Source organism: Microchirus variegatus, assembly GCF_963457635.1.
Source record: "Microchirus variegatus genome assembly, chromosome: 1".
In the NCBI taxonomy this organism is placed as follows: domain Eukaryota; kingdom Metazoa; phylum Chordata; class Actinopteri; order Pleuronectiformes; family Soleidae; genus Microchirus; species Microchirus variegatus.
Window position 1 is genome coordinate 39,035,275 of NC_139802.1, and position 26,477 is coordinate 39,061,751.

The 26,477-nt window shown below is 40.6% G+C and overlaps 3 protein-coding genes across 4 annotated transcripts; 1 reads left to right on the forward strand and 2 right to left on the reverse strand.

Moving 5' to 3' along the window:
• Positions 1-2,069: 2,069 nt before the first annotated feature.
• nsa2 (NSA2 ribosome biogenesis homolog) lies at positions 2,070-4,823 on the reverse strand. Its single transcript, XM_083900607.1, has 6 exons — positions 4,685-4,823; positions 3,726-3,913; positions 3,476-3,626; positions 3,171-3,350; positions 2,875-3,067; positions 2,070-2,324 (listed from the first exon to the last, which is right to left on the reverse strand). The coding sequence occupies exons 1-6, from the start codon at positions 4,685-4,687 to the stop codon at positions 2,257-2,259; spliced, it is 783 nt and encodes a 260-aa protein (XP_083756733.1). The 5' UTR covers positions 4,688-4,823; the 3' UTR covers positions 2,070-2,256.
• A 471-nt stretch (positions 4,824-5,294) lies between these two features.
• On the forward strand, positions 5,295-11,368 carry gfm2 (GTP dependent ribosome recycling factor mitochondrial 2; the record flags this gene model as incomplete). The annotated part of the gene is made up of 20 exons (XM_083886673.1): positions 5,295-5,392; positions 5,485-5,572; positions 5,679-5,724; positions 5,814-5,911; positions 6,000-6,125; positions 6,225-6,313; positions 6,430-6,518; positions 6,613-6,673; positions 6,759-6,944; positions 7,039-7,119; positions 7,210-7,358; positions 7,695-7,835; positions 7,922-8,021; positions 8,112-8,286; positions 8,383-8,459; positions 8,748-8,886; positions 8,981-9,160; positions 10,207-10,322; positions 10,975-11,157; positions 11,240-11,368. The coding sequence occupies exons 1-20, from the start codon at positions 5,351-5,353 to the stop codon at positions 11,366-11,368; spliced, it is 2,295 nt and encodes a 764-aa protein (XP_083742799.1). The 5' UTR covers positions 5,295-5,350.
• A 184-nt stretch (positions 11,369-11,552) lies between these two features.
• hexb (hexosaminidase B (beta polypeptide)) lies at positions 11,553-19,351 on the reverse strand. 2 transcript variants are annotated; one of them, XM_083910731.1, is made up of 14 exons: positions 19,118-19,351; positions 17,930-18,081; positions 17,500-17,565; positions 17,043-17,089; positions 16,802-16,912; positions 16,582-16,683; positions 16,354-16,486; positions 15,542-15,722; positions 15,354-15,440; positions 15,190-15,262; positions 12,624-12,804; positions 12,281-12,371; positions 12,043-12,147; positions 11,553-11,896 (listed from the first exon to the last, which is right to left on the reverse strand). In XM_083910731.1, the coding sequence occupies exons 1-14, from the start codon at positions 19,327-19,329 to the stop codon at positions 11,833-11,835; spliced, it is 1,605 nt and encodes a 534-aa protein (XP_083766857.1). In that variant the 5' UTR covers positions 19,330-19,351; the 3' UTR covers positions 11,553-11,832. The 2 variants fall into 2 exon arrangements, with proteins under 2 accessions (XP_083766857.1, XP_083766858.1); XM_083910732.1 differs by lacking the exon at positions 12,624-12,804 and adding an exon at positions 13,721-13,898.
• Positions 19,352-26,477: the final 7,126 nt, after the last annotated feature.

Consider the following 26,477-nt stretch of genomic DNA (forward strand, 5'->3'; position numbering starts at 1 on the left):
AACCACCATACAGTTCTTTACTGAACCACATATTTTTTTACGTGAATCCTGATTGCATACATGATAAAAACAACAACAATCATCAATTGTCTTTAACTGACCTGTGCGTTTTCATTCATGTTCCGTCTCCACTGTTCCTCGGAGTCCCGCTCCCGTGCAGCGATCGGACTGACTAATCCAACAGCAGCCTACGAGCGTTGAGAGTGGCCTTGCAGATAGAGCAGTCGGTTACTCAACACAGAGATCAAAACAATCTTAAGTCTCACTATAAGAGGTTGCTGCATGAGGGATTAGACGAGTCTCAATCCTTACGGGCGTTTTAATTCCAGGAGCTCCAATGACATCAGTGAATGATTAAACATGCTCTACAGAGAAACACACGTTTTTTTTAATTTTCATTAATAGCAAGCACATACTGATTACAGGATACAGTATTGTTGCTTTTTCAGTGACCAGGACAGAGAGGTCATTACACCCTCTGAGGTCGTAAGGTATCCCCGCTGCGAATTGGATTTCATGAAGCCGTGTTGCAATAGTTTGTACCTACAATGGAAATCCTTGTGGTGCACAAAAGACATAAACAGAGGATTACAGAGCTGAAGTGGTGATGTAAGCGGTAAAAAGTGGTTTCATATAGTCGTTCATTCAAGGTCCGAAGTACGACAGCAAGGAGTTTATCGACAGAAATTAAATAAACCAACCAGTAACCTTTGTATGTGTATAGCCTCTTTAAAAATAAATACATGTATTTGTAGTGCTAGAATTTAGAAAAGTTTGATTTCAAGTATGTGGAATTTCAAGGCCACGTTAGTTCCCTGGTATGCATGAGAGAGGTACGGGTGATTGCAGGAGTCTTAATTCAGAATTAGAAGTAACTAATTCCTTCTAAAGCACTGGACCTTTATCACCAACAATCATATGATATATATAAATATAACTTGGAGGTTATTTCATTATATTAGACAAACATTCACTTGGACTCTCAGATTTTATGACCTGAAGTGAATGTGGCCACAAGATATCCCTTTTTTGATACTTGAACATTTAAGTTCATGTTTACGTCTTGAAAATAATATGAGCAATAATACAGTGAACCTGTGTATGCAGGAATTCTAGTGAGTCAACTATATTAAAAGGCAAACAACAGCCATTTCACACATTAGAGGAGCTGGAAGGTACCATTTGATGATTTACTGTATTATTATATTAATCAACGGCTTTCAGCTCCAGGATGATTTCTTTACCTGAAGCGAACTTCCCTTAAAATATGCACAGCAAGTACAAAGCTGATGGTTTCAGTTATTAATTTGTATTAAATCCTTACAAACAGCATTCATTTAAACTGGAGAAATAATTCAATATTTACATTGGTACTGAGTGAGAACAAGATGGACAAAAAGGAATAAAAACAATAAATACAGAAAAAAAAAAAAAAAAATTAATTACACAACGTAAAAAAAAAGAAAAGTAAAAGAAATTTCCAAAAGGGACGAAGTTACTAAATTCAATTTATTCAATAAACAAAGGAGTTCTGTTGTTCAGTTTCCTTCAATCAAACATCATCTTCATGAGCTTGAGGTACGTGGACTGACCTTTAATGGAAACTCTTGTTGTAGTCTTCTGACTCCTCATGGTGGTCAGACCTGTGTCATCACCATCGAACGTCTTCCTCTCCATGTTCATGGATACGCTGGCGATGGGGATGTAGGTCGATGTGGCAGATGAGGACAGGGTTTAAGCTCCAGGAGGGGGCGCTGCAGCTGCTGGAATCCACGCAGAGCAGAGCAGGTGGTGAGCACAGTGCAGTCAACACTGTGCACGAGTACCAATACAACCACATTTCACAAAAGCTATCCCTTTAAAAGAATATTTGAATTAAAGCATTGACTCACGAGTGACTGCAGGAGGTGGAGCTTGCTGCTGAAGTGTAGCAGCATCTTGTGTACCTGTTGTCAGTCATGTTTTCACTGATATTGTGCCCTAAGAATCGGGCTGGTTCACACAAAATACTATATTAAATATTGACAAGTGTACAACAAAGGGGACAATGTGGAGAAAAAAAATCATATGGTTTCATATTAAGTTTATTTTTTATCAAATTTAACACATTCCCATTTCCTTTGAGCATAGAAAAGTGTTGCGTTGCATCCACGATCTTCCTGAAAGTCCTTACAGATTTTAAGTGTCTTCCTTATTGTATCTTGATGTTCTTTGTGCAAGTCAAAAGGTGACCAGGCAGAGTGTAGTTGGAGAGTCTTATACCAGCAGCACTGCATTAATGCATCCATCATTCTCTGGGTTATTTGTCACCTGGGCATATTTCCCTAAGAAGAAAATATTTGGTTACAACACTGCCAAACTGCAAATGAACATACAATATTTCCACAACATTTTTAAAACTTCTACAGACAAATAAAGACAATTTATCCTGTTATGAGTTTGAGCAATGACTTGGCAATTAAATTGGTTGGACATATGAATAAATTATCTTCAAAAGATATAGGAACAAACCTCCACAGAGACCAAACCATCTGGCCTGCATAAACTAAAAAAAACAAAGCAGTGAAGCTAGCCAGGATATAAATGGGTCTATCAGCATGCATAAAACAACAACTTATCTGACAAACACCTTGAAGAACTTTGTGCCAAGTACAGAGAACTGGTGCTATGTTTTTAAATTATTATTTCCTGTACATTGCACATCATAAATTAATATCATGTTGTTGATGTTAAATTATGAACGCATCCTTGCAGCAATTAATTATTTTTTATAAAGTGCCCAAAACTAAAACAAAATGGAATTTGGCTTTATTGTTCTTGCAGGTAAAAAAATTGGGAATCAACTGGCTACTGCACACAGACTTCAGCTCTCACCCCAGATAACCTTTCCTCCTTGTGTGACCAGGCCCAGCTCGCTGACGTTGACTTCTACGACTGTTCCTTTTGTGATGACTCCTAACGAGGTGTATAGTGGTGAGGAGGGGTTCTTCTTCACTCCGAGGATGGGGAGACAGAATGTGGCCTTCAGCTCTGGATGTGTGACGTGGGCCTTCTTAAAACGCAAACCCTGAAGCATGACGTGGACAAAGAGGCGATTAAGGCTTCACATTTAAAACTAGATGCTCAATGGAACTTGAGTACATGTAAATCAAATAGTGTGAACATCTTACCATAGGCCTGATGAAACGCTCATATTTTGGTGGTTTGCGAGTGAAGCCATCGCCGACAAAGCAAACTTTTGTGACCATTCGCTTCCAGGCTTTCTTTTGCCTCTTTCCAGTTTTGATAACTTTCAGCACTTCTGTCTCTCCCTGGGCGCGCACCTTTGGCAGAGGCACTTCCCACTTGCCCTGCAGAAAAAAGAAAGATTATGTTTTGAAAACACTGATATCATAATCACACATCTGTATCACTTCCACATATCTAAAAACAAAAAAACAAGGGTGCCGGTAAATGAAGGTCAACAGTGACTTACAGCTTTCTCTTTCCTCTTCTGTTTGATCATGTTGGAAAGAACCTTAGCACGGGACTGTCCTTCTCTGTCCAAAAGGTAAGCTGGCACTGCTCCTTCTGGGGTCTTATCATCATTCTTTTGTTTGGTCTTCCTCTGTTCATGCATTTTGATGCTATCAAGGGCATACAATTCAGACAGAACATTTTATTCAAGCCAGTTTGGACAGCCAGCTCATTTGAAAACAAACCCAATTTTCTACACTCATACTCACGTTTTCTTCATCTGGATCTTTTCTGAATGTCTCTGTTTGTGGTACAGTTTTGCCTTCAAACCAATCAACTTCCTGGCTTTGTGGGAACGCTCGTGGGCCTCACGGCTCTCCTTCTTCCTTTTCTTTTCATGGTGGTCCAGGCGGTAGCCGTGCCGCTTGCGATGTAACTCAATGTGTTCGTTCTGAGGCTACAAAAGGAAAACAAACAAACATGAGATCTTAGTAGAAACTGTATTAACTGAACAATTTGATGTTGACCAATTTGACACATAATGTATGTTAATGGTGGACTTTGTGAAACTGACAATCCATTTTTTTGTGGCAATAACCAGACAAAGCACGGGACTCAATGAATGGTCTTTCTATGTTTGTAGATGCTTTCATGATCTTAACTGGTGCAACCCCAAATTGCAGTTTCTCAGGACCTACATACCTACACATGCAAACAGTTCTAAGATGGAGCATTTAGAAAATGTGCATGCAAGTGTCTGAACTGAAATAATTTGAAATCCACATAACATGCCACATTTTAAAATTGTGACAAACTACTTCTCAAATAAATAAATTCAGTTGTCACTTTTATTTAATCAAAAACCGAGTAGAAAATGTAACATGAACTTAAAATTTCAGCTGATTTTACAATTTTACAATTAAAAACTTTAATTTCAACACACACCATAAATGACAAGACACATATGCGATCTAATCAGCAATCGGCTGTATAAAACGTATATTTGACATCCAAGCTTTAGTGTTCAGACACAAAGTAGTACATCTTCACCTGAAAGTGGATGCCAATCTGATTTTAAAGGTTTAATACACAAACACACTGTTCACATACAGTAGAGCAAGCGGACATGCCACATGTAAACCAAAGCTAATGCTACCTCAAGATGCTAACGTATTCAACCGCGCCACAGAAGTCAAATAATAGAGTTTCACGATGTTATTTTTCTTACCATTGTGTGTTTAAGGGTTGCTTGTTACAGTGAAGTTGTCGCAGGTAGTAACTGTTAGCAAATACTCGGAATATTTGATGTTTTCTTTCCTGAGGCTGGGGCTCTTTGGTGTTGTTTTCCCCGTACCCGAAACTTGAAGGAAGTACGTCATGACGTCGCAACGTTTTTCCGTGGATAAAATAGGAACGACTCATCTCGACACTGGCCCAAATTAAGGGAAAATACATTATTAGTTATTATACATTATTTTCACAGTGTCTGTAATGTATTCTTTATTTTTATAAATCCAAAAAAATATTTTTAGGTAGCTTATTGTGATGTAATAAGTTGTTTTCTTGCCCCGGAACTATAGGCATCACACGTTTGTTGTAGATGTACCTTTTGAAAGCGTGACATTTCTTGACAGATTGAAAAAGCGCTATCTTTTGAAGGACATTTTAATGTCTTTATAAAATATATTCGGGATTAAATACGTCTAGTATTATTCTCCTGTATACAGCAACAGTCTTCCGGTGTCTCGTATTTTCATTGTTATGTTGCTTCCATAACAAAAAACTGACATTTCATCACCCAGGCTTCTTTCAAGCAATGCTCAACCAGAATGGTTCACCTGGAACTTTGTTTCATCCAGAGGAAGAAGCTAAGAAGATAAACAGACATTAAAACATGCATGTTGGGACATTTTACACATCCACCAGGATGATTTGGGTAAGATATTGCTCTTTTGAAATTACTTGCGAATACCAATGCATTTTCAGCTAATTATGTTCTGTTCATAATGGGATCATTGTCATTCACAGGGAAGGTATTTATTATTAACTGTGAGGCTCCAGGGCTACAGATGCAGATTGAGTTATCACACGAAGAGACATTACAGCTTTCTACCAGGTATGCAGGCAGCTTTCATGAAACAATTCCCGAGTTAGCTGATTCATTTAAAAACATCAGTGTCACTGGTTAAGTTCATTACTGTACTTCATGTTCCCCGTCATAGATGATGTCAAATCACTGCGAGCTGTTGTCAACCCTGATGTTTCCAAGTGAGTCAATCCTTCAGTCAATTGTTTGAAGAAAAAAAAATCCTCTTCAGACTATGATTCATTTTAACTCGTGCAACATTTATGTGCAGGATCCGGAACATTGGCATTATGGCCCACATCGATGCAGGGAAGACGACAACCACAGAAAGAATGCTTTATTACTCTGGATATACACGGGCTCTAGGAGGTGTGTAAGAGAATCACATAGGAACACAGTTGATTTTTTGTTTGTTTGTTTCTATCCATCAGTTTATTTCTGTCCCTTTTGCTTGTAGACGTAGACGACGGAGACACTGTCACGGATTTTATGGCTCAAGAGAGGGAGCGTGGCATCACCATACAGTCGGCGGCCGTCACGTTTGATTGGAAGAGTCACAGAATAAATCTTATAGACACGCCAGGTAGAAATGTCGGAAGCGAAACACGTCTAAAACGCCCCCAGTGGAAATGTGAGAAAGCCCTCACCCCTCAGCTGTAACTCACTGTGTGCATAATTGCAGGACATGTCGACTTCACTCTCGAGGTGGAGCGGGCGCTTCGTGTTCTCGATGGGGCCGTTGCAGTATTTGATGCCTCTGCTGGTGTTGAGGTGAGCTTGTTGTTTTTAAACATCTTCATTTTTTTCCAGTTAAGGAGGAAATGCTCCTTAAATCAGGTGCATACTTAACACGGTTTCTTATATTTACTCACAAAAAACACCCACAGGCTCAGACTATGACTGTGTGGAGACAGGCAGAGAAGCACCACATTCCCTGTCTTTGTTTCCTGAATAAGATGGATAAACCCGCTGCCAGGTGAGTGACTAAGTGGGCAGTTTTGCCAGATAAAACTTGTTTTTTTCTTTAATTCAAAATTTAATCGGAAATTATCTCTCTTTCACCCCCCAAGCTTGAGTTTTTCCATCGAAAGCATTCGGCAGAAGCTGAAAGCCAATCCAATCCTCCTGCAGGTTGGCCTTCAGACAGTTGTAATGTACAATATGGCTAATCAACCACTACAAAAGTATCTCACTCATCTCCCGAATGTTCCCGTAGATTCCCGTCGGCACTGGCAGGGGCTTCACAGGTGTGGTTGATCTGATAACCAGCCAGAAGCTGATATGGAAGCTAAGCTCTGCAGAAGGTGATGGGCGGATGTTTGAAAGCGCACCTCTTAACCAGTCTGATGAGCCCAATCTCCTGCAGGAAGTCAGTGAGGCAAGGACAGCTTTAATCGAACAGGTACGCGTCTAATCATTTTTTTTTTAGAAAATGAAACTGATTTTCTCCTCGATTTGTTTTTTTCTTCAGTGTTTGTTTTTGTTCCCAATCACAGGTCGCTGATTTGGACGACGAGTTCGCGGAGCTGTTGTTGACTGATTTTAGTGACAATTTCGACACAGTTCCTTCTGTCAAAGTGAGTAATGTACTGCATAATACATACAGTTGATTGGACTATAAATGAGCTCGTGTGAATACAAAGCAAACTGTGCCGTTGTGTCTCCAGCTACAGGAGGCTGTGCGTCGGGTGACTCTTGCCCGTAAAGGCGTCCCTGTTTTCTGTGGGAGTTCTTTGAAAAACAAAGGCGTTCAGCCTCTTTTAGACGCCATCATCTCTTACCTGCCTGCACCTAATGAACGACACCACGATCTAGTGTGAGTATATGCTTCAGTGTCAAAACGCATGTTCAGAGAGTTCGTCCAGCTTTGCATAAATGTATATAAAATAGACAGTTTTCTGATTTGAAAAAAAAAAAGCCTAGGAAGTATGATGGTTAGCCACAAAGGGCTAATATCTTCAATAGCATGTGATATCAATTTAGTAAATTATGTTCCCATTTAGAGGAAAGTAGACGATACAGAGTGATTGCCTTGCGGGTTACGTCTGTGAATATTCAAAATGGGATTTTTCTATGTACAAAATATCTTCTACATACATTTGGTCCTTGTTGTTAGATGTTGAACCGTTGATTAACACCGATCATCCCACAGGCGGTGGTACAAGGATGACTTATGTGCTCTGGCCTTCAAGGTTCTCCATGACAAGCAGCGTGGCCCTCTGGTGTTTCTCAGGATTTACTCTGGTACTCTGAAACCACAGACAGCCGTTCACAACATCAACAGGAACAGCATGTACGCAGTTGTCCATCACCGTGACCTATAACATCATCTTTAACCCAAGCCATTATTAAAACTTGTTTGCGCTGTGCTGTCTGCAGTGAGAGGATGAGCAGGCTGCTGGTGCCGTTTGCCGATCAGCATGTAGAAATCCCATCGATGACCGCAGGAAACATTGCACTGACTGTAGGACTGAAGCAGGTAGAGCTGTTGGGAGCTGTGCTTCCTTATATTCTAAATTCTAAAAAAAATCTTCATATTATTATTCATATTTTCCTGCTTTCTCTTAAGACAGTCACAGGGGACACCATTGTCTCATCCAAGGCTTCAGCTGCAGCTGCGGCTCGCAGGGCTCACGTGGAGAAGAAGCATGGGGAACGTGGCGATGTGGTGCTTTCAGGAGTGGAGGTCCCCAATCCTGTCTTCTTCTGCACTATAGAACCTCCCACCATGGCCAAACAGGCTGGTCAGTGATGGTGGCATGCACGAGATCCTTAGCCGTGCCTGGGAACTCTCACAGCCACACTCTCACATGTTTTTTTTCTTTTTTTTCTTTTGAAAGATCTCGAGAACGCACTTAACTGCCTCCAGAGAGAAGATCCCAGTCTTAAAGTGAGGATTGACCCCGACTCTGGCCAGGTATTACCTTTATCAATGAACTAAACATGGCATTCTTTATTCAGTGCACGTGCACCAATGAACTAATAACCCGATATTAACATCCTCACTCTGTGATCCGCGCACGAGTGACGGGAGAAAGACAAAAAGCATTCGTGCATGCTCAGAAAGGTGCCCACATGCGATGAGGTGATCAGGGTAAAATTCAGACCTGTACGTAGTACCATCTGGATGTGATTGGATCACTGGGCACAGATGTTAATAACAGGTTTGAATGGGCTCTTAATGTCCTTTACTCTTCATTCTCAGACTATATTGTGTGGGATGGGAGAGCTGCACATTGAGATCATTCACGATCGAATCAGAAGAGAGTACGGCATCGAGACTCACCTCGGACCACTGCAGGTGGCTTACAGGGAGACTGTTCTCCACGAGGCCACTGCGACAGGTGCAGCAAATGTTTCTTAATCCATGCATTAAATTAAATCAACTTCTCTGGAATTGTATTGATATGTTGATTTTCCTCCTTGCTTATAATGTAGACACTCTGGACCGGACGTTTGGGGAGAGGAGACATGTTGTGACAGTGAAGCTGGAGGTCAGACCTGTGGACACGACAGCTGGATCGTGCAACGTCGCTTTCACAGAAGAAGCCGGGGGACAACTATCGAAAGAAATGAAAGAGGCGGTGGAGAATGGAGGGCACAGCTCGTACCTTCAGGGTAATGCAGACTAAACTCTGAAATTCCTTGAAACCGAAACATTAATCTGGTCATTCTAAAAATATTGAGGCTGCTGTAGGTTAACTTCCGGTCTGCTGCTGCTGTTAGATATTCCCCTCTTTCCTTCTCACATCAGCTTATGGATGTGTTTGGCGGCTCCTAACTGGTTAAAGTGTTGCGCAATGCTTTGCTTTTCCTAGGTTTACTGTCAGAGCCATGAAACTGACCCTTGTCACTGAGCAAACACTCCAGATCAGGAACAGCTGTCAGAATCTACTCTCATAATTTCAATTATTTCATGGCAGCAGCTTTTATGTCGAAATAGTCAAAGATTAAAGGTGCATTATGTAATAAATCTAAAGCAACTGGCCATAAAATCCTCCTAAAATGTCACAGAGACTCAGGAATAATGTTCATATAACAAACTGAACTCACCAACAACAACAGTACAGCCAAAATATTTGCATTAAAAAAATCTTTTGCAGACTGCAAATCATGTTTATGTTTTGAAATCATGTTTTTGGCATGTGGCACCACCTACCGCCGCCTACCAGTCATTGCAGTCAGTAGAGTCTCAGCTGCCGAGCAACCACGGGTTGCCAGTTACGTCAGAAAACGAAACCTAAAAGACCTTGGTATATTGAATTTGAATGTAGTAACTGTTTTTGGCCACATTCTTACATATGGCACTTTAATTCAGAAAGAACAAAATATAGCAGTTGTATAAAGTTCTGTCAGAGTAAAGACAGCAATATCTTTTATATGATTGTGTTATTCATACTAACTACAGTAGTAGTTTCTTAAACTGACGACCTGACGTCAAGATCTCCTTTACAAAACAGACTTCAGAGAACGGACTATCCACTTCACATGCCTCATGAAGCAGCCATAATACACACAGAACCATTCTAATCATTGCAAAAAAGTTGTCGTCACAGGGAATTAACTAGCTCACAGTAAGCAGCTGAGTTTTTCCAGTTGTTGGAAATGATCGGTGATCCCCAAATCACAGGTTTGTAGTGAACGCATCCTCTTACTCCCTTTAGGTCCACTGCTTGGTTATCCCTTACAGGGTGTAACTACACTGATCCAGAGAGTCAACGCGGAGCCGGGAACATCTCCAGCCATGGTGTCTGCCTGCGTGTCCCGCTGCATGCTTAAGGTAAAACATTAAAGGCAACATTATGTCACATATGGCTACCAGCTCATCAGTGGATGAACACGAGAACTATCAAGGGCAGTCATTTTGATTGCTTTTGATTTTTGTAGGGTGATCATTTTGTTGAAATTAAACATAGGAGACCATGGGTCTGTGACTTTTCCTAAATATGTGTATTTATTGTTTTAACAATGTTAAATCATTGAAACAACAAAACTCTTTTTGGTCATGTCTACCTTTAACCATCATAGCCGTCAATTTGACGGTATCATGTAATGCGTCCATTTTTGGATACTGACCCCGCCCCCTAGAAGACGCCACCGCTATCTTGTTTGTAAACTAGCATAAATAAAACAACTAATGTCGTTGAGATAGAATGAATGTCCAAGAGGCATTAGCTCTACTTCAGAGCACGAATGAGGCCGAGTCTGACGGAGATGCAGCTTCAGGGATCATCCGACGTCTTGTTTTTGTTTCTCATATTTACGATCACCTTTATTCGCATTACATATCTATTTATTTTCAGTTTGTACTTTAATATTGGAATTATATGCACAATAAGTATGAGCAGTCAAAATAACTGCCCTCGGTAGTTCTAGTAGGTGCGTAATTCCCGGTAGTTCGAGTGTTTACTTGTGCATATGTTTGGCTGCAGGCTCTAAGGTTAGCAGGAGGGCAGGTGCTGGAGCCGGTGATGTCACTGGAGGTAACAGTGGGGGACGGATACCTCAGCTCCGTGCTGGGAGACTTGGCCCAAAGACGAGGCACCGTCAGAGACATTCAGAATCGCCACGACGACAAGGTGCTGCTAGCAACTGTGCCCTTGGCAGAAATGATGGTGAGATGGGCATCGGATTCAAACGTTTTCCATCCAGTTTGTGACCTTGGTAATTTAGTTTTTGATATTTTTCCTTGTAAAGGGCTACTCCACCGTCCTGCGAACACTGACGTCTGGGAACGCCACTTTCTCTCTGGAGCTGGACATGTACGAGGCCATGAATGTCCATGACCAGAACATCCTGCTTAAAAGAATGGCTGGTCTGCTGTGATCCATGAACGGGTCTGGAACGGCACTGGTGGCCATTTGAGACCGAGACATTGCTTCTACCCAAACAGACTTTACTTGCCATCAGCTCTGACTGCAAATGTAATTATACCGCAATATATGCAGATTTCCTCATTCCCTGGTATGTTTTAAATAAAAAATAGACATGGCATTACAAATATCAGCATTTTATTTTCACAATTATACATGTTTTAATTACAATTTTAAACAGTCATTTTCTTAAAAAGTGTTTACTGTTGCAAAACTCTGCATGTGCTCAAGGATTCTGCAGATCAAAGATAGCTTTTCATTTCAGTGCTTCACTGCATCGTCAGTGTACGGTTTCTGTACAAAACATGTTCAGCATTTGATTTCTCAGTTTAAAAATGAAAGCATGGGGTTTTACAATGTATGGGATGTGGATCCTTTTTCCCCCTTTTCTGCCCCCATGGTCAACTTCTCAACTCTTCAGTTGCCGTTGTATTCATGAGGACAGTAGCTGTAAATCAGAGGCTCAGCTGGGATTCCACGCCTTAGAGAGACAAGAGATGCAGATTATTACGATCCAGGGTGCAAATATCCATCAATACAGTGCTTCAAAGAAATTGTGCAATTCTATATCGTTCTTGACCGAGTAAAAAGTTGAGATCCTCTGAATTAGTGTTAAACGATACTTACTCCACCATGCGACAGCGGTGTATGGACAGTCTATTAAAGGCATCATGGAGATCCTTCACATCCATGGCGCTCCACAGCCGCTCGCCCACAGCACTGGCACGAGGCCTGGGATTGAATAAAAAGGAAAAAATATTATAAAGTCTTAACTCAAGCTCAGGAGGACATTAAACATTTAAATATTGAGATTAATGACTGCTCTTGTACTGCACAAGTAAACTTTAGAGCACACTGGTCATACCAGAGTCTGGGCGTCAGGTTGGTGGCATCCACATATTCTCCCCACAAGCAAGCTTCTCCACCAATGACTAGTTTCTTCTGCTCCTCAGATCCTGTTTAAAATGTGACATTTGATGATTTGAAATGACAAACATTCAGGGCATCTTTTTTTTTTTTTTTAAAAGAGTGATCAAAAATATTTTTCATTCAACAGGCTTACACAAATTTGCACAAGATCTCATGACATTTCAGATCTGCATCATGAGCAGTAACCCAATCACAAGACTGCTTTTCAAATATTTACAAAAGGAGTTGACTTATGCAGTGTTTTGTAAACAAATGGCCTGACAACAGTCGAGACAAACCCTTAAAATCCTGTGGGTCAGCCATGTAATATCTCTGCCAGTCCTGGCCAAGGGAGATACGGTTCAGGTACCAGGGAGACGACAACAGGGTTCGGTACCCCGCTGATGTTATATTTGCCATCTCATCCTGGTATTTCTCCTGGGTTCCTTTCCAAACGTGGATAAGCGTGTCTGGTTTCAGCTACACAGCACATAAAGTTATCAGTATTGGAAAAATGAGAAGGGAAAAGTAGCAGGAAAGCGGGCGCAGGGACAGACGGCGACTGGGCCTTCAACCGTTTACCTCGGACACTGAATCTTAGTCTTCAAACTGCAAAGGAGCAGCAGAACCTATGTGCGTCGACTTCCATTTGCAGCCGAAATGAAGCAGTTAATGCCGACCACGATTCAAATCGTGGTCCTAAACTTAAACCAGTTCCACCAAAACTAGAAAATGGTCCTGAAGCGGTATATAGCCGGGTCCTTAGCGACACCCTCAATGTTATGGCTTAGTCGAGTTGTTCAGATTTTCGATGTACATATCAAATTGCAAAATGTCAGGTTTAAGTGAAACTTGACAAATTTCGTCACAGAGGTGTCACACTGGATGACTGTGACACCAGAGGTGTCACACTGGATCTGAAGACATGATGGCGCATGGTTATGCGCCATCATGTCTTCAGATCCAGTGTGACACCTCTGCAAATTAAGCTTACAAATCAAAACGCATGGCTGCCCAAAATGGCAGCCTCCTGGGCTAAAGTAGATGCTAATGCTCCAAAAAAAAAACACTGTTCTTTATTTTAAAGCCATTTTACACACAAATAGTATAATTAATGTCAAAACCTTCCTAAACACACTGGACCTTTAAAATCTAGAGTGAATATTAATGTGAAGCCTGAATAAAAAACTACTAGTTGCAAACAATACTGGTCAAGTTATTTTACCCATGTTCAACACCAATATTGGCCCATGACACCATGATCCATGCATCTCTGACTCTGTATTCCTTGTCACACAACATGCAAATTTCAATGTAAGCCTGTTGAACCACACCCACAAAAAAAAAAAAAAAAGTTCCTCCACCAAAAGATCATTTTGTTTTAATGAAGACTGACCGGTAAAGTCGAGTGGTTCAGCCTGGTAGTAGCGGCCCCAGTCCTGTCCATAGCTAATTAAATCTAGGTACCACGGGGCGGAGAGGACAGTCTTGTATCCTGCAGCTGTCACCTTCCTCATCTCCTCCTTAGACCCTTCGCCGCCGATCCACACATGCACTACCGTATCGGGCTTTAGCTGGAATTGTTACAGGCCAGGCTACGCACTTAGTCAAGTCGTTAGTATCAAGGGTTAGTCCACTTAGGTTAGTTGTGTGTTGCATTATACGAGTAGTTCCACACTGTGGGAAATCCGTTCACCCACTTTCTTTCCAAGAATCGGTGTACAAGCAGTTAGCTTAGCACAAAACCAACCAGATTATTTAGTGAAAAGATACCAATTTGATTTTTGGCTAGTGGTCAGAGTGATAGAGCTTTGCATTTCACCTTTGGAAAGAAAGCAAACTGTTCCCCACAATGTCAAACTACACACGATTTTTCAAAAACCTCCACCTTGGCTGCATCCCAATTCAGATTAGCATCCTTCTTAAGCTGCACTTGACAGACCTTTTCAACTGCAGCTAACAAACGGAACAAATCCCAGGGCTAGCTTAAAATGGCATTTTGTCCATGCCAATGACTCATTCAGGTAAACTGGGCACAAGGATGCAGATGTAAAAAGGAAGTGTATGCTGTCCTCTGCCTTTTCACCGTTGTTTCTTGTTGGTTATACAACAAGGTGAAACTACTTCAGAGCTTTTCATTGACAGCCGATTGTGGCGTTATGGCCGATGAGCAATCAGGAAGTGAAAGTGGGTAAGTGGTCATATTTCCAAAGATCAGCGTCTGCTTATCTATACTAAAACACAGCCTTAGATTTTCAAACAAAACTGAGCCAGCAATGTCTTTATGTATAATATAATTATGTGGACAACAATTGAATCTATGCACTTTTACAAGCAGGAGCACAATGAATCCAGGCTGTAGCCAAGGATTCATTGCATGACATAATTGAGGAACAAGATGCTGTATGGAGGTGGCAGCTGCAATAAGTATACTCATAGGCCAAGCCAAGTTAATGATTAAATCTTTAGTCAATTTATAAAGTTTGACGACTCAACATGTGGAGTACTTCCGTGTTGCCATAGATAGTGTCACTCCTGATCAATGAATATTAATCTCTTCACATTTTATGGTCAAGAATGGGCATTACCTGAATGCAAGTTGATTGATTCAGAAAAAGGAAACTGGCACGGGACATGATCTTATAAATCAGGAGCATGTAAACAACTTCTAAAGTGTACCTATTCACACTAAATGAGGGCTAGATCATTTTGATTCTGCCTCAGTTTACAAGAAGGTGCCCTCCAAGACCAAGTAGTACTGAGCTGAAGGATAGAGCCCCTGAATTGGAACACAGCTCTTGAGTTTATTTATAAGAATCCCACCCATACTTCTTAGAATAAATGGCACTACACACAGTTTCTTACCTTAACACCATTGTCAAAAACCTCCTGCCAGATCATGTAGCCCTTATTAGTGGCAGCGACAATGTCCAAGAGTCTGTCAGATCAAACAAAAAGAAAAAAGTAAACGGATGGCGTTTGAGAATAAGGACTAAAACCTAAACAGTATACTTCTGTTAATGACAGACTTTTGGATGTAGAATGATTCCAGTTTTTTGTAGTCATCTCCAAAGCCCTGCTGAGCCATGAACTTCTTAATGTCTGGGTTGGACCTCCTGCAGAGGAAGGCAAAAAAACACCAGCCAAGATTAACTGCTTTATAATCTCAACTCGACTGCCAAGATATGTCCAGCATTGGTACTGTTCACATTCTCACCAGCAGCTGTAGTCCACCTCATCACCTCCCAGGTGAATATAAGCGTCAGGAAACACGGAACTGATCTCCTTAAAGAACTGGCTCATAAAGTCAAACGTGGTATTAAGGATGGGATTCACTGGTCCGAAGGTACCGGAGGGTTCAGAGCCAGCATAGCAGGGGGTGAGCAGATTTGGTTGACCTGAGGGAAAGATGCAGACCAGAGTCATCATTGCTGCATGCTCTTGTAAGACAAATTCACACTAAATATAGACCAGATCTAAAAGGTGGACATAGTCTTCGAGTTTTAAAAAGGTCACTCCCATTTCTAAGCCTTAAAGATCCCATATTATACCCCATTTCTCCAAGAAAACGAAACCTCTGCGACATCAGCCACAGAGGCTACTGGGAGATGGCAGCAGTTAGCATTTGCAAAAGTGATCATTTGCAGGCGCTAGCAGGCACATTGCTGTCATATATAACATGTATCCACTGGACAGATAAATCCTCTGAGGCTGGAAGTTTGTGTAGAACTCTGTGCTGCACTGTGGAGCCAAGAATATAACTTTTTGAAGACTTCCGGTTTTCATGAGGGAGTCAGCTTTTTCCACACTTGGGCGACTGATAGGACCTCCAGAGTCCCAAATATAAAGGATTTAAATTATTAAAAAGTAGATTTTGCATAATACGGGACCTTTACATTTTGCAGTTTAACTGATGATCAGTTTTTGCAACCAGAAGTGATTTTGCACTTGCACGTCCACTTGTGTGCTTGATTAAGACCAACGTAAAAACTTTCAAAAAGGGAGTTGGGACTTCGAAAAAAAGCTCACCTTTGCCCCAGGACTTCGTGTGTCCGGGAGTGTCGAACTCTGAGACGACACGAATGCCTCTGAGACGGGCAAACTCTATCACCATCTTCACGTCGGCAGGCGTGTACACATGCGTGTATGGGTGGTAAGCTCCCTGACGAATCAATGACAAAGGTCTTCTGGTGAACATGGGTCATAATAGAACGTTTCTTAGCCAAGAGTTTAACACCAGTATTAAATCTCACCGACCTTCTGGCTCAGCTGAGGGAACGTTCGGCTCAGGTAAGGGAAGGATTGATCGTCAACAATGTGCCAGTGGAAAACATTGAATTTGTTCATTGCCATGGTTTCCTGTATAAATGATCAAAAGCATAAATTGTACCAATTATGTTTTTTTAAATGACAGATTAAAAGGTCCAGTGTGGAACACTAGTAGTTTAAAAAAAATATATATATATTACTGACGCACCAGAGTGGTCAAGATGACTTTGATGGGGAGGAAATGGCGGGAGCTGTCCAGTAAGATGCCTCTGTGCGGAAATCTGGGAAAGTCGCTGATTTTCGTGGCATTGATGCTTTTCTGAAAAACAAAAAGCATAACTGGAGTCAAGATTTGGCTCACACAAAGTGCAGCTGATGAAGGTTAAATTTCAAATTCAGCAAAAAAAATGTATAAAAAGAGGAAGTGAGAAACCGTCATTGTCACTTACTGCTCCATACTCATCTTCGTAGACCAACTGGCTGAATGTTTCCAAACCTAAAAAAAAAAAGGGACAGATTTTGTTACTCATCTGCCCAACAGTTTCAAGATGTGATAAGATTTGTTATAGACTTATCATAATTTGTTTTAATCAACATGTCGCAGGGTAATTTTGATGGAAAGTACACTGTTCCTCTTCCAGTACGTCTCATTGCCAAAAAAAAAAAACAGCATTCATGTCGCATCCACTGTCTTTATCATGCAGTGGTGTTGATTAGAAAACCAGTTCCAAGGAAAAGTACCCACATCCTGTTTGCCATTGTCGCTTCATGATGGTAAACAACGCATGACTGACACGCAACAAATTACTGAACTGAAAATATTGACACTGCAAGTTTATTCTTCCCTATAGCCATATTAGCCAAGTCTGCAAGAGGACATTCAAAAGGAAATGGTTAAATTCTTACCATGCAGGGCCCCCCAAACATTGGGTGCTTTCAGGACAGAAAATGGCTGGTCCACTGACAGTTCATCTGTGGACAGACAAGGTACAATGGATGCAGGTTTTCAGTGTCATCACAGCTTGGCAGGTGGCCATTGTGGTACTAAAGTCAGGGGGTATTAAAACCGGCTTTAAGCCTTTAGGCTAGATTTACTGTGCTAATCCTGCCATCCAGGTAACTTCTTAATCCACTGGCAAATCACCATCTATGGTATACACCAACCTTTCTCTGGTTGTATGGCCCATGCCACTTAACAGCCAACACATTCATATATGGCTTTAGGAAAATAACTTACTTGAGAACCTGTGACTGGCACAGACTACATTCTGATAGTCTGTGTTCCTGAATAAACAGGATGAGGTGAAGGTTTGAGCATAACAGAGCGGATACTCACATGACTCGTCCGCGGTGACACTGGGATAGCCGTCGCACTGCGAGTCAGGCGACGTGATCCACACCTGCAGCTGCGACAGCTCAGAAGGTCCCGTTTGCCTGTCTTTGTTATGCCACCATCTTTTATTGCCGCTGAACATGTATTCGTAATACCTGTGGAGAGAAACAAGATTATATTTTCAGACCATGAGAGCTTTAAAAGAAGTCAGAATTTTTAAATTATTCAAGGGTGCAGACTGGAAAATGCAAATTTACAAAACTATTAATTTTGATGAAATGTAGCAGTGTTTTGTTTTTTTTGCAATTTTGTTACTATGGTAACTCCAAAACTGAGAAAAAACATTCATCATTCTGAATGTTTGACAGGAGGAGGAGGAAATATTACACAGCCAGAGAATAGACGAGAGCATTCCAGCACACCTGACTCAAATGATCGGCTCGTTTCCTGCAGAGCTCGATGATGAGTCGAGTCAGGTGTGTTGGAGCGGGGAAACGTGAGTTTCCTCGTGAAAAGGTCATTTAAAATGTGAAATTTTGAGCAGATCCAGAGTTTAAGTTATAACAACCTCCTTTTTTGGGCACTGGTCACATCAAATACAGTCAAGTTGATGGAATATCATAAGACTTTAGTATTTTAATTTTAAATGGGGTCATACTTAATAGGAGCAACAGGCTGTTCACAGCTTTATATATTGTATTTTTTTTGGTAATGTTATCTTTACAGTATTTGCTGCTGTAACAATGTGAATGGGACAAATAAAGGACTATCTTATCTTATTTCAGTTCTAGACTAAGAGGCCTGGGATGATAGTGCAATATACCAAAGTTCATGAAGTTTAACACAGCCTGAACCATCATGTCATTTAATATCACCAGGTAAATTTAGGTTGGCAACCTCACTCAAGACCCTGAATCATTGTGAAAACAATGACAATTACCTGCCACTTTAAAGTAGACTTGACCAAATGTCTGGGAAGAGTTTGCTAAAATTTGAACACTGAATAGTGCAAAAAAATAGGGAGAAAAAGTCAAAATGGCGGACTTCCTGTCGAGTGTAGCCAAAATTTCTGAATGAGTTTTTTGTGAGGGTCGACATTATACACCTTCCCACCAGGTTTCATACACCTCGACTATTCGAACAGCGTGCTATTCCCGAAAAAGTGAACCACAGCGAGTCACTGTCACTCACCTCCTGTAGGCGTTCTGCAGGACGTTGCAGCTCGGCCCCGCAGAGGACTCTCTGGCGTCAACGATGCTGAAGCCAGAACCGATTATCTTGAATGAAACGTCGGAGCTCTGCACTTTCTGCGGCAGAGGCCACAGTGAGCCGGCCTGTTGTCCCGAACTGAAACCGAGGGTTACCACCAGCAACAGCAGCACAGCGAACTCCAGCGCAGCCATTGTCGTGATTTACAGCGTGAAAGAGTCACGAGTGCTGAATAGAGCACACAGCTGCATTTTATCAACAGGAGCGGGAGGAGGGCGGGGCTTCAAACGCGGAAGTCATTGTTCGAAAAGAAAAAACATTTAAAGGGGAAGTCCAACCTGCTGTCTTTCAGCTCACTCAACTTTAAACTTGTTTTACTCTTTCAAGATTCAAGATTCAAGATTTTTATTTGTCACATGTGGATGTACAAGTACACCCCAGTGAAATGACATTGCAAAACAAGCCCCTCTGTGCAACTGTGAAGCACTAATAAAATAAAATCAAATAAGATAAAGTAAAGTAGAGTAAAAATATAATAAAATAAAAATAAAAATAAAATAAAAATAAAAATAAAAATAAAATACAATTTAAATTTAGAATAATTTCCAGATAAATATAAAAATATTTACAATACACAAGAATAAAAAATAAAAGCAGTAAGATGCAATAAAATACGGATCAAATGCACAATGTTCAATATGTTCAATATCCAATAAAGCAGCGATGTGGATTTGTGTGTTGTGTGTGTGTGCTGTATTCATGTGGGTGGTTGAGAGTTCAGCATCCTGATGGCCTGAGGTAAGAAGCTCGACCTCAGCCTCTCTGTTTTGGCCATGCAGGAGCGGAGACGTTTGCCAGACGGCAGCCACTGGAACATTCTGTTGAATGGGTGATGAGTGTCTTTCATAATCCTCCTGGCTCTGCTGGTGAAGCGCCTGGTGTAAATGTCCTGTAGAGTGGGCAGTGCTGCCCTGGTGGAGCGTTCAGCGCAGCGGATCACTCTGTGGAGAGCTGACCTGTCTCTGGCAGTGCAGCTGCCGTACCACGCAGTGATGCTGCCGGTGAGCACAGACTCCACTGCTGCAGTATAAAAGGTTCTCTGCAGCACTGGGGAGACCTTGAATTTCCTCAGCCGTCTGAGGTGGTACAGGCGCTGCCTTGCCCTTTAATAACTTCTTACACCATAAAGGGACACTGTGTAGTATTTAAGGGTTTATATAACCCAAAATCCACTCTTTTATACATATAATGTGCTCCTGCATTGTCTAGTCGCTGTACAATAGTTTTTGTTTTTATTTTCGTAGTGTTTCAAAAAGTCATGTAAAATAACATGGTCGCGGGCCGTGGTTGCATAGCCACTGTTAGCAGCGAGACGCCATGTTTCTACCGGAGCCTGTAAGGACAAACGCGAGAGAACAAATCAAGCGTCTCTTTACTTGTAGCGGAAGTCCCGCCTCCACTCTTTCCGCTTCGTCTGCTACGGCCGCGGTAGCTCGCCCTCTCCCTCGCCTCACGAACCTCATCTGCTGACAAGGAGAAAGACGACGAGGACGACATTTGACCGGCTGCGGATACCGTATCGCTCAGGGAAGGGAGGGGGTGAGTAGAGGAGCAGTTCTTTGTTGTAAATTTCAGTCTCTCCTCTAGATGGCACTATAAACTACTTACTTCACCTTTAAATACAGACTGCACTTTTAACACAGACTTTTTTATTGATACATATACATTTTTTTATCTGCACTTTACTGTTTTTACTATTTATGTTATCTTTTAACATAATATTCTTGTGACTGTGACATATACAAGAGACGCAGCCAAATGGAATTTTGTTGTATTCTTATACAATGACAATAACACTTCATAAAGGTGCATTATGTAATAAATCTAAAGCAACTGGCCCTAAAATCCTCCTAATATGTCACAGAGACTCAGGAATAATGTTCATATAACAAACTGAACTCACCAACAACAACAACAGTACAGCCAAAATATTTGCATAACAAAAATATATTTTGCAGACTGCAAATCATGTTTATGTTTTGAAATCATGTTTTCGGCATGTGGCGCCACCTACCGCCGTCTACCAATCATTGCAGTCAGTAGAGTCTCAGCTGCCGAGCAAACCACGGGTTGCCAGTTACGTCAGAAAACGAAACCTAAAAGACCTCGGTATTTTTAATTTGAATGTAGTAACCGTTTTTGGCCACATTCTTACATATGGCACATTTAATCTTTAGCCTATAGGTAATTATTTTAGATGTTTGCGCTATTTTATATTAATGGTGCGTTCCAGAGCCCATCCAAACAAATGGGACGTGGGACATTTCTACCTGAATTGTACTAGCTCCGAGTACTTCAAAGCGTTCCAGGCAATCGAACTCGAATGTTAGAAAACACGGACGACCGCGGCGCTTTCGCTTTATGTTTGAAGAGGCATTTTGACTGTCGGCAATTCGGTCTACTATAACAACATCATTTCATAACTTGAAAAACAAGTTGTGATAAAAATTGCTGTGTCTAAAACAACTCTACACACAGTAAATTAAAATTTATAGCCTATTCATGTGATTCCATGGGCGCCGCAATTATTCTCCAACTTAATTTTGATGAAGTGGGGGGTAGGTCGACCAGCCCCGACTTCACTGGTAGGTGGTTCCACTTCGACAGGCATTCCAGTACACTTTTTTGTCGTTGGAGGTAGGATAAGTCTCACGTCCGACTGGTTTGGATGGGCTCTGGAACGCACCACTAAACCGTGTAAAACAAGTGGATGTAGTCAGGTGAAGCTAATCAGGAAGTTAGACTATATAAAATAGCCACTAGGGTGTCATCAAGCTCAGCAAAAGCCTGATAACAAGCTTGTTAAGGTTAGCCTATGCTACCTCACCCCAATTCTTTGGATCAACTCACAACGGTTCAATGATGAGACTAAAACTATGAAGAACAGTTAAACAATAAGCTTTATTCCATCTATCACAGGTAATGGTATTCAGCGCTGGTCTGCTCTGACGTTGCTCCTGCATGAGCTCAGTCAGAACAACAACAATAGTTAGATTTACACAGATATTTATACAATGAACATTACATCATTCTACTGTCTTTCATTTTTTCATTTGAATCAGGTGTGTGTGGAGCAGGGAAACCTCGAAAAAACATGATACTGGCAAATATGAACGCTGCCTACTTGTCACTTCACTTGTAAAACCAGTAAATATTTTTCGTGAACTAGTTACAGCCGTTCTACTGTATGTGAAGTATGTTCCCACCGTTCACGTGCTTGACAGGCATTGCTCATCGAGTAAAGCGAGAACGAGTGAACGACGTAGAGTAAACAGGAACGGCGAGCCCGGTTAATTCCAAAAGCTGCCTGGCAAAAGGAAATCGTTTATACGTTAAATGCACGCCGGTGTCGAGCAATTCCGACCGCTGAGAGTGGAAGGAAAAAAAATTCACACAGAGAACTCGCAACCCTCGCTGTGCGCACACACAAAAACAAAAACAAGAAATTTAAAAAAATGTACCAAACACACAATTACAGGGATGTGAAGCATATAGGTTTATAGCTGAGAAACTGAAACCGTCAGCAATCAAGTTGCTTTAATGAAAAGTCATGAATAAACCTGAATAAGTGTTGGCAACAGGTGTCATTATTGGAATTTAAAGTACAAATAAGTCAATTTGAAACAGAAGGCAACATGCATATTGTGTGTACTTAACATTTCTCTCTAATTATATTGCCTCCAGCAAGTTATTATACATATAATTCTTTATAATATGTAGAATTAACATCCATTTTGTCCATTGCCATTCAATGTGGAAGTGGTTTGTGATGAAGGATCAGGGAGAGCACATAATGTTCTTTACTCTATGAGGTCAGAAGTTTTAAAGCCAATTTATTATACACTGGCAGCAAAAGTCCACACTAATAATAATAATAATAATGGATTTTCACTTAATTAGTAATATGTATAATCCTACAAAATGTACTTTTGTTGTCTTGTGAACTTGCATTAACCCGTTTCCCTCTTGTCAGTTTTTGTGGGTGTCTGCTGTTCTGCTACGTCACACCAGGGAATAAGTATGTGGCTTTTTCATTGCTTATGTTTTGTGCTGTAACTTCCTTATGTATATATTGTTATTATGTTTACTTGTCATGTGTCAACTTATCTTTACTATTTGTTTCATGCACTTTCTGTCTTTAAATTAAATGGTGACTGCCTCCAAGAGTTCGTGCGTGGTACAGCCCTGGTGACCCCACCTACAGTGGCCCTGAAGTGCAAATCACCAACACACACAAATAGGAAAACACAACATTTAACTGTTGGTCGGTTTCAGTTAATATTGTTGTTTATGGGGCACCGATTGTAAAGTTGTGCATGCTAAAATAAACAGCAACTTTTTTGCCAGATTTAGCAAAAAAACATATATATATATATATATATATAAAACATGTGATTTTTTTAAATATTCGTTTTGACCGGATTTACAGCAATATTTGTGAACTTTGTGATATTTACTTCTCTTGTGAACATATAATTTCAATGTTTAATCTGAATAAAAAATCTAAATGTTAAATATAAATATAAATGTTGAATCTAAATGCTAAATATACATTTAAATCTAAATGCGAAATCTAAATGCGAAATCTAAATGCTAAATCTAAATCCAAATGCTAAATGCTAAATCTAAATCTAAATCTAAATGTTAAATCTAAATGCTAAATCTAAATCCAAATGCTAAATGCTAAATCTAAATCTAAATCTAAATCTAAATCTAAATCTAAATCTAAATCTAAATGTTAAATCTAAATGCTAAATGCTAAATCTAAATCTAAATCTAAATCTTAATGTTAAATCTAAATGCTAAATCTAAATGCTAAATCTAAATCTTTCGTTTGAAACTAAATATTTAGCTAATATGCTAATTCACGTTGCCGGTAACCGGATGTACCAAAATAAAAGCTCAAGGAAGTCAGGCTCTGTTTATACAACCAAATAACAAATTAAAAACATCCTAGCGAGGGAATTAAACTTGAACAGATACACGATCGTGATAATAACTACCTGTAAATTTGGTCAAAACTAACATTAAAAAAGTTTTTTATATATATATATTTTTTTTGCTAAATGTGGCAAAAAGTTGCTGTTTATTTTAGCATGTGCAACTTTACAATCGGCACCGCATAGTTGTTCACACAGATGAACAATCATAATTTCCTTGTAACATTAAACCATTATGTATTTACAAATAACACATTTTTTTATGCACTACAATGTTAAACCAATTCTTCTTCATATCCTTATTCTATGTGATCAGCGTTCTATGTATACGAGTTCAGTGTATGTCCACTAGGTGTCTCTCTTGTCATGTGTAAGAGTCCCACGCTGCTGTAACTGTGTTCTCCGTGCTGTATCATCCCTAATCTGAAGCTACAGTAATTGCTGTCCTCATAAAAAACAGTTGGTGGGAAGAGTGTGTAATCACCGCGACGCACACAAGCGCACAGCACATAAAGACAAACAAAATAACGACAGTGTTGTCTCGAGGGTCTGCTAAAAGAGTTTTAGTCACAGCCAGACGAGCTCTGTCAACAAGGAGCACAGATGTGACTCACACAAAAACATCCGCGGATAAAATTGGACTCCTTCATTTCCAGCTCCCCCCCCGAAACCAAAGAACCACAATGTCTTTATAATCCTATATAGGACATCCTCTGTGGGTTTTGCAGTGACTCAATAGTCAAACCTATGGTTTCCTATTGTTGTGAACTATGTACCATAGTGTCTTTGCCCTTTACTTTCCCCCCCGTGCCCCGATCTCGCAAAAGCTGGATCTTGTTCGACTTGTCCTGTCGGTTTTTGGACGCCCTGAACTGTGGCGGTGTGTGTGTGTGATGTGATCTGCACACTCTGCACCATTCAGACACTAGGCCTAATAAAAGATGTCAATGCCGTCTCTCGCTCAGTATCCGAAAAGGGAGTTCCCGGCAGTTCCTGTAAAGCTTAAAGAAAACATTCATAAGATCAAAGTCGAGGTTCTCGTCACGTAGAAAGGCAACTATTAGTGTTGGGTCATTATCGCTGACGGATTAACATGAAAGCATAACTTCAGTGGTCGAGGTGGCACTTCACTTCTAGCTGCTTCTTGAATTACTAAATGTGCACAGTAATTTGATGAGAGGTTGATCATTTTATACGTGCAATCTTCACTCTTTAATTTAAGTCCTGTACGTCTTGGTGGCACCTCAAGGACACGGTGTATCTACAGTAACTTTGGGAAATTAGATATTTTATTTTGGAGAATGGAACAATGTCTTGTGTGTTGACTCTTCCTCCATTTTCATTCCCATGTTTTTTTTTTTTGCAAGTTGCCAATCCAATATTCCTTGATTAATGGGTGATGATAATCGATATAAATACTAGCCCACAATGCGTTTGTGTAAATGTGTACCGTCTCCTGCAATGAGGGACAGTTGAACTTGGAACCAAAGTAGTTCAGTGCAGAATAGATAGTTTGAACATTATCTTGGACGTGTTATTCTCCCCATCTCGCACACATTTGTGTCTTAAAAGAGGCTGTGTCACAAGTTAGAGACAAAAGTAAAGTTAGTTTTCTTTAAATTATTTAAATGTACCACACTCTTAGAAATAAGGGTTCCCGATGGCTCAGCCGACAGCATGTGAATGGATAGGAAAGATGAGTGATAGAAGATGAAAATGTCAGTAAATGGGTGAATGGCAAAAACTGTAGTACACTATTAGAAAAATTAAAAAAAACGGGTTTTTCAAGGGTTCTTGGTAACACAAATGGTTCCAGTAAGAACCATTTTGAGTCAGAGAACCCTTTAAAGCCCCTTTTCTGAATAAAGGGTTTTAAAAGGGTTCCAGGTGGAATTTATATAAAAAGTGTTCTCCTATGAGGACAAGCCGAAGAACCTTATATGGTTCTACTTAGCACTTTTATTTCTAAGAGTGTACAATAGTCTTTTTTCTTTGAAAAAGATCGAATACAGTTTGGATTAGAAGATAACACGAAGACATGATTTTGGTTTTGGTTTGATCTTCAATTGCTTCGAAAACATTGTGCCCCTGGGCCCAGTGCCGGCCCAAGCCTTTACGGGGCCCTCAGTTGCCCCCATCCTACCGAGATGGTAGGATGGGGGCAACTGATGGGGCACCTTTAAATTGTTACGCTAGTTCCTCTGAGATAGAGGAGCTAGCGTAACAATTTAAAGGTGCCATATGTAAGAATGTGGCCAAAAACGGTTACTACATTCAAATTCAAAATACCGAGGTCTTTTAGGTTTCGTTTTTCTGACATGACTGGCAACCCGTGTTTGCTC

What these genes read in the sequence shown, in the direction of transcription:
- nsa2 (XM_083900607.1), bottom strand. An exon ending in AGAAGAGGAAAGAGAAAGCT is followed by an intron (nt 3,351 to 3,475) that starts GTAAGTCACTGT and finishes TTTTTTCTGCAG; the next exon opens with GGCAAGTGGGAAGTGCCTCT. An exon ending in AGGAGGAAAGGTTATCTGGG is followed by an intron (nt 2,325 to 2,874) that starts GTGAGAGCTGAA and finishes TTTTCTTCTTAG; the next exon opens with GGAAATATGCCCAGGTGACA.
- hexb (XM_083910731.1), bottom strand. Translation starts at nt 19,329, where the DNA reads ATGGCTGCGCTGGAGTTCGCTGTGCTGCTGTTGCTGGTGGTAACCCTC. An exon ending in AACCTGACGCCCAGACTCTG is followed by an intron (nt 12,148 to 12,280) that starts GTATGACCAGTG and finishes ATTCAATCCCAG; the next exon opens with GCCTCGTGCCAGTGCTGTGG. An exon ending in CACCGCTGTCGCATGGTGGA is followed by an intron (nt 11,897 to 12,042) that starts GTAAGTATCGTT and finishes TGTCTCTCTAAG; the next exon opens with GCGTGGAATCCCAGCTGAGC.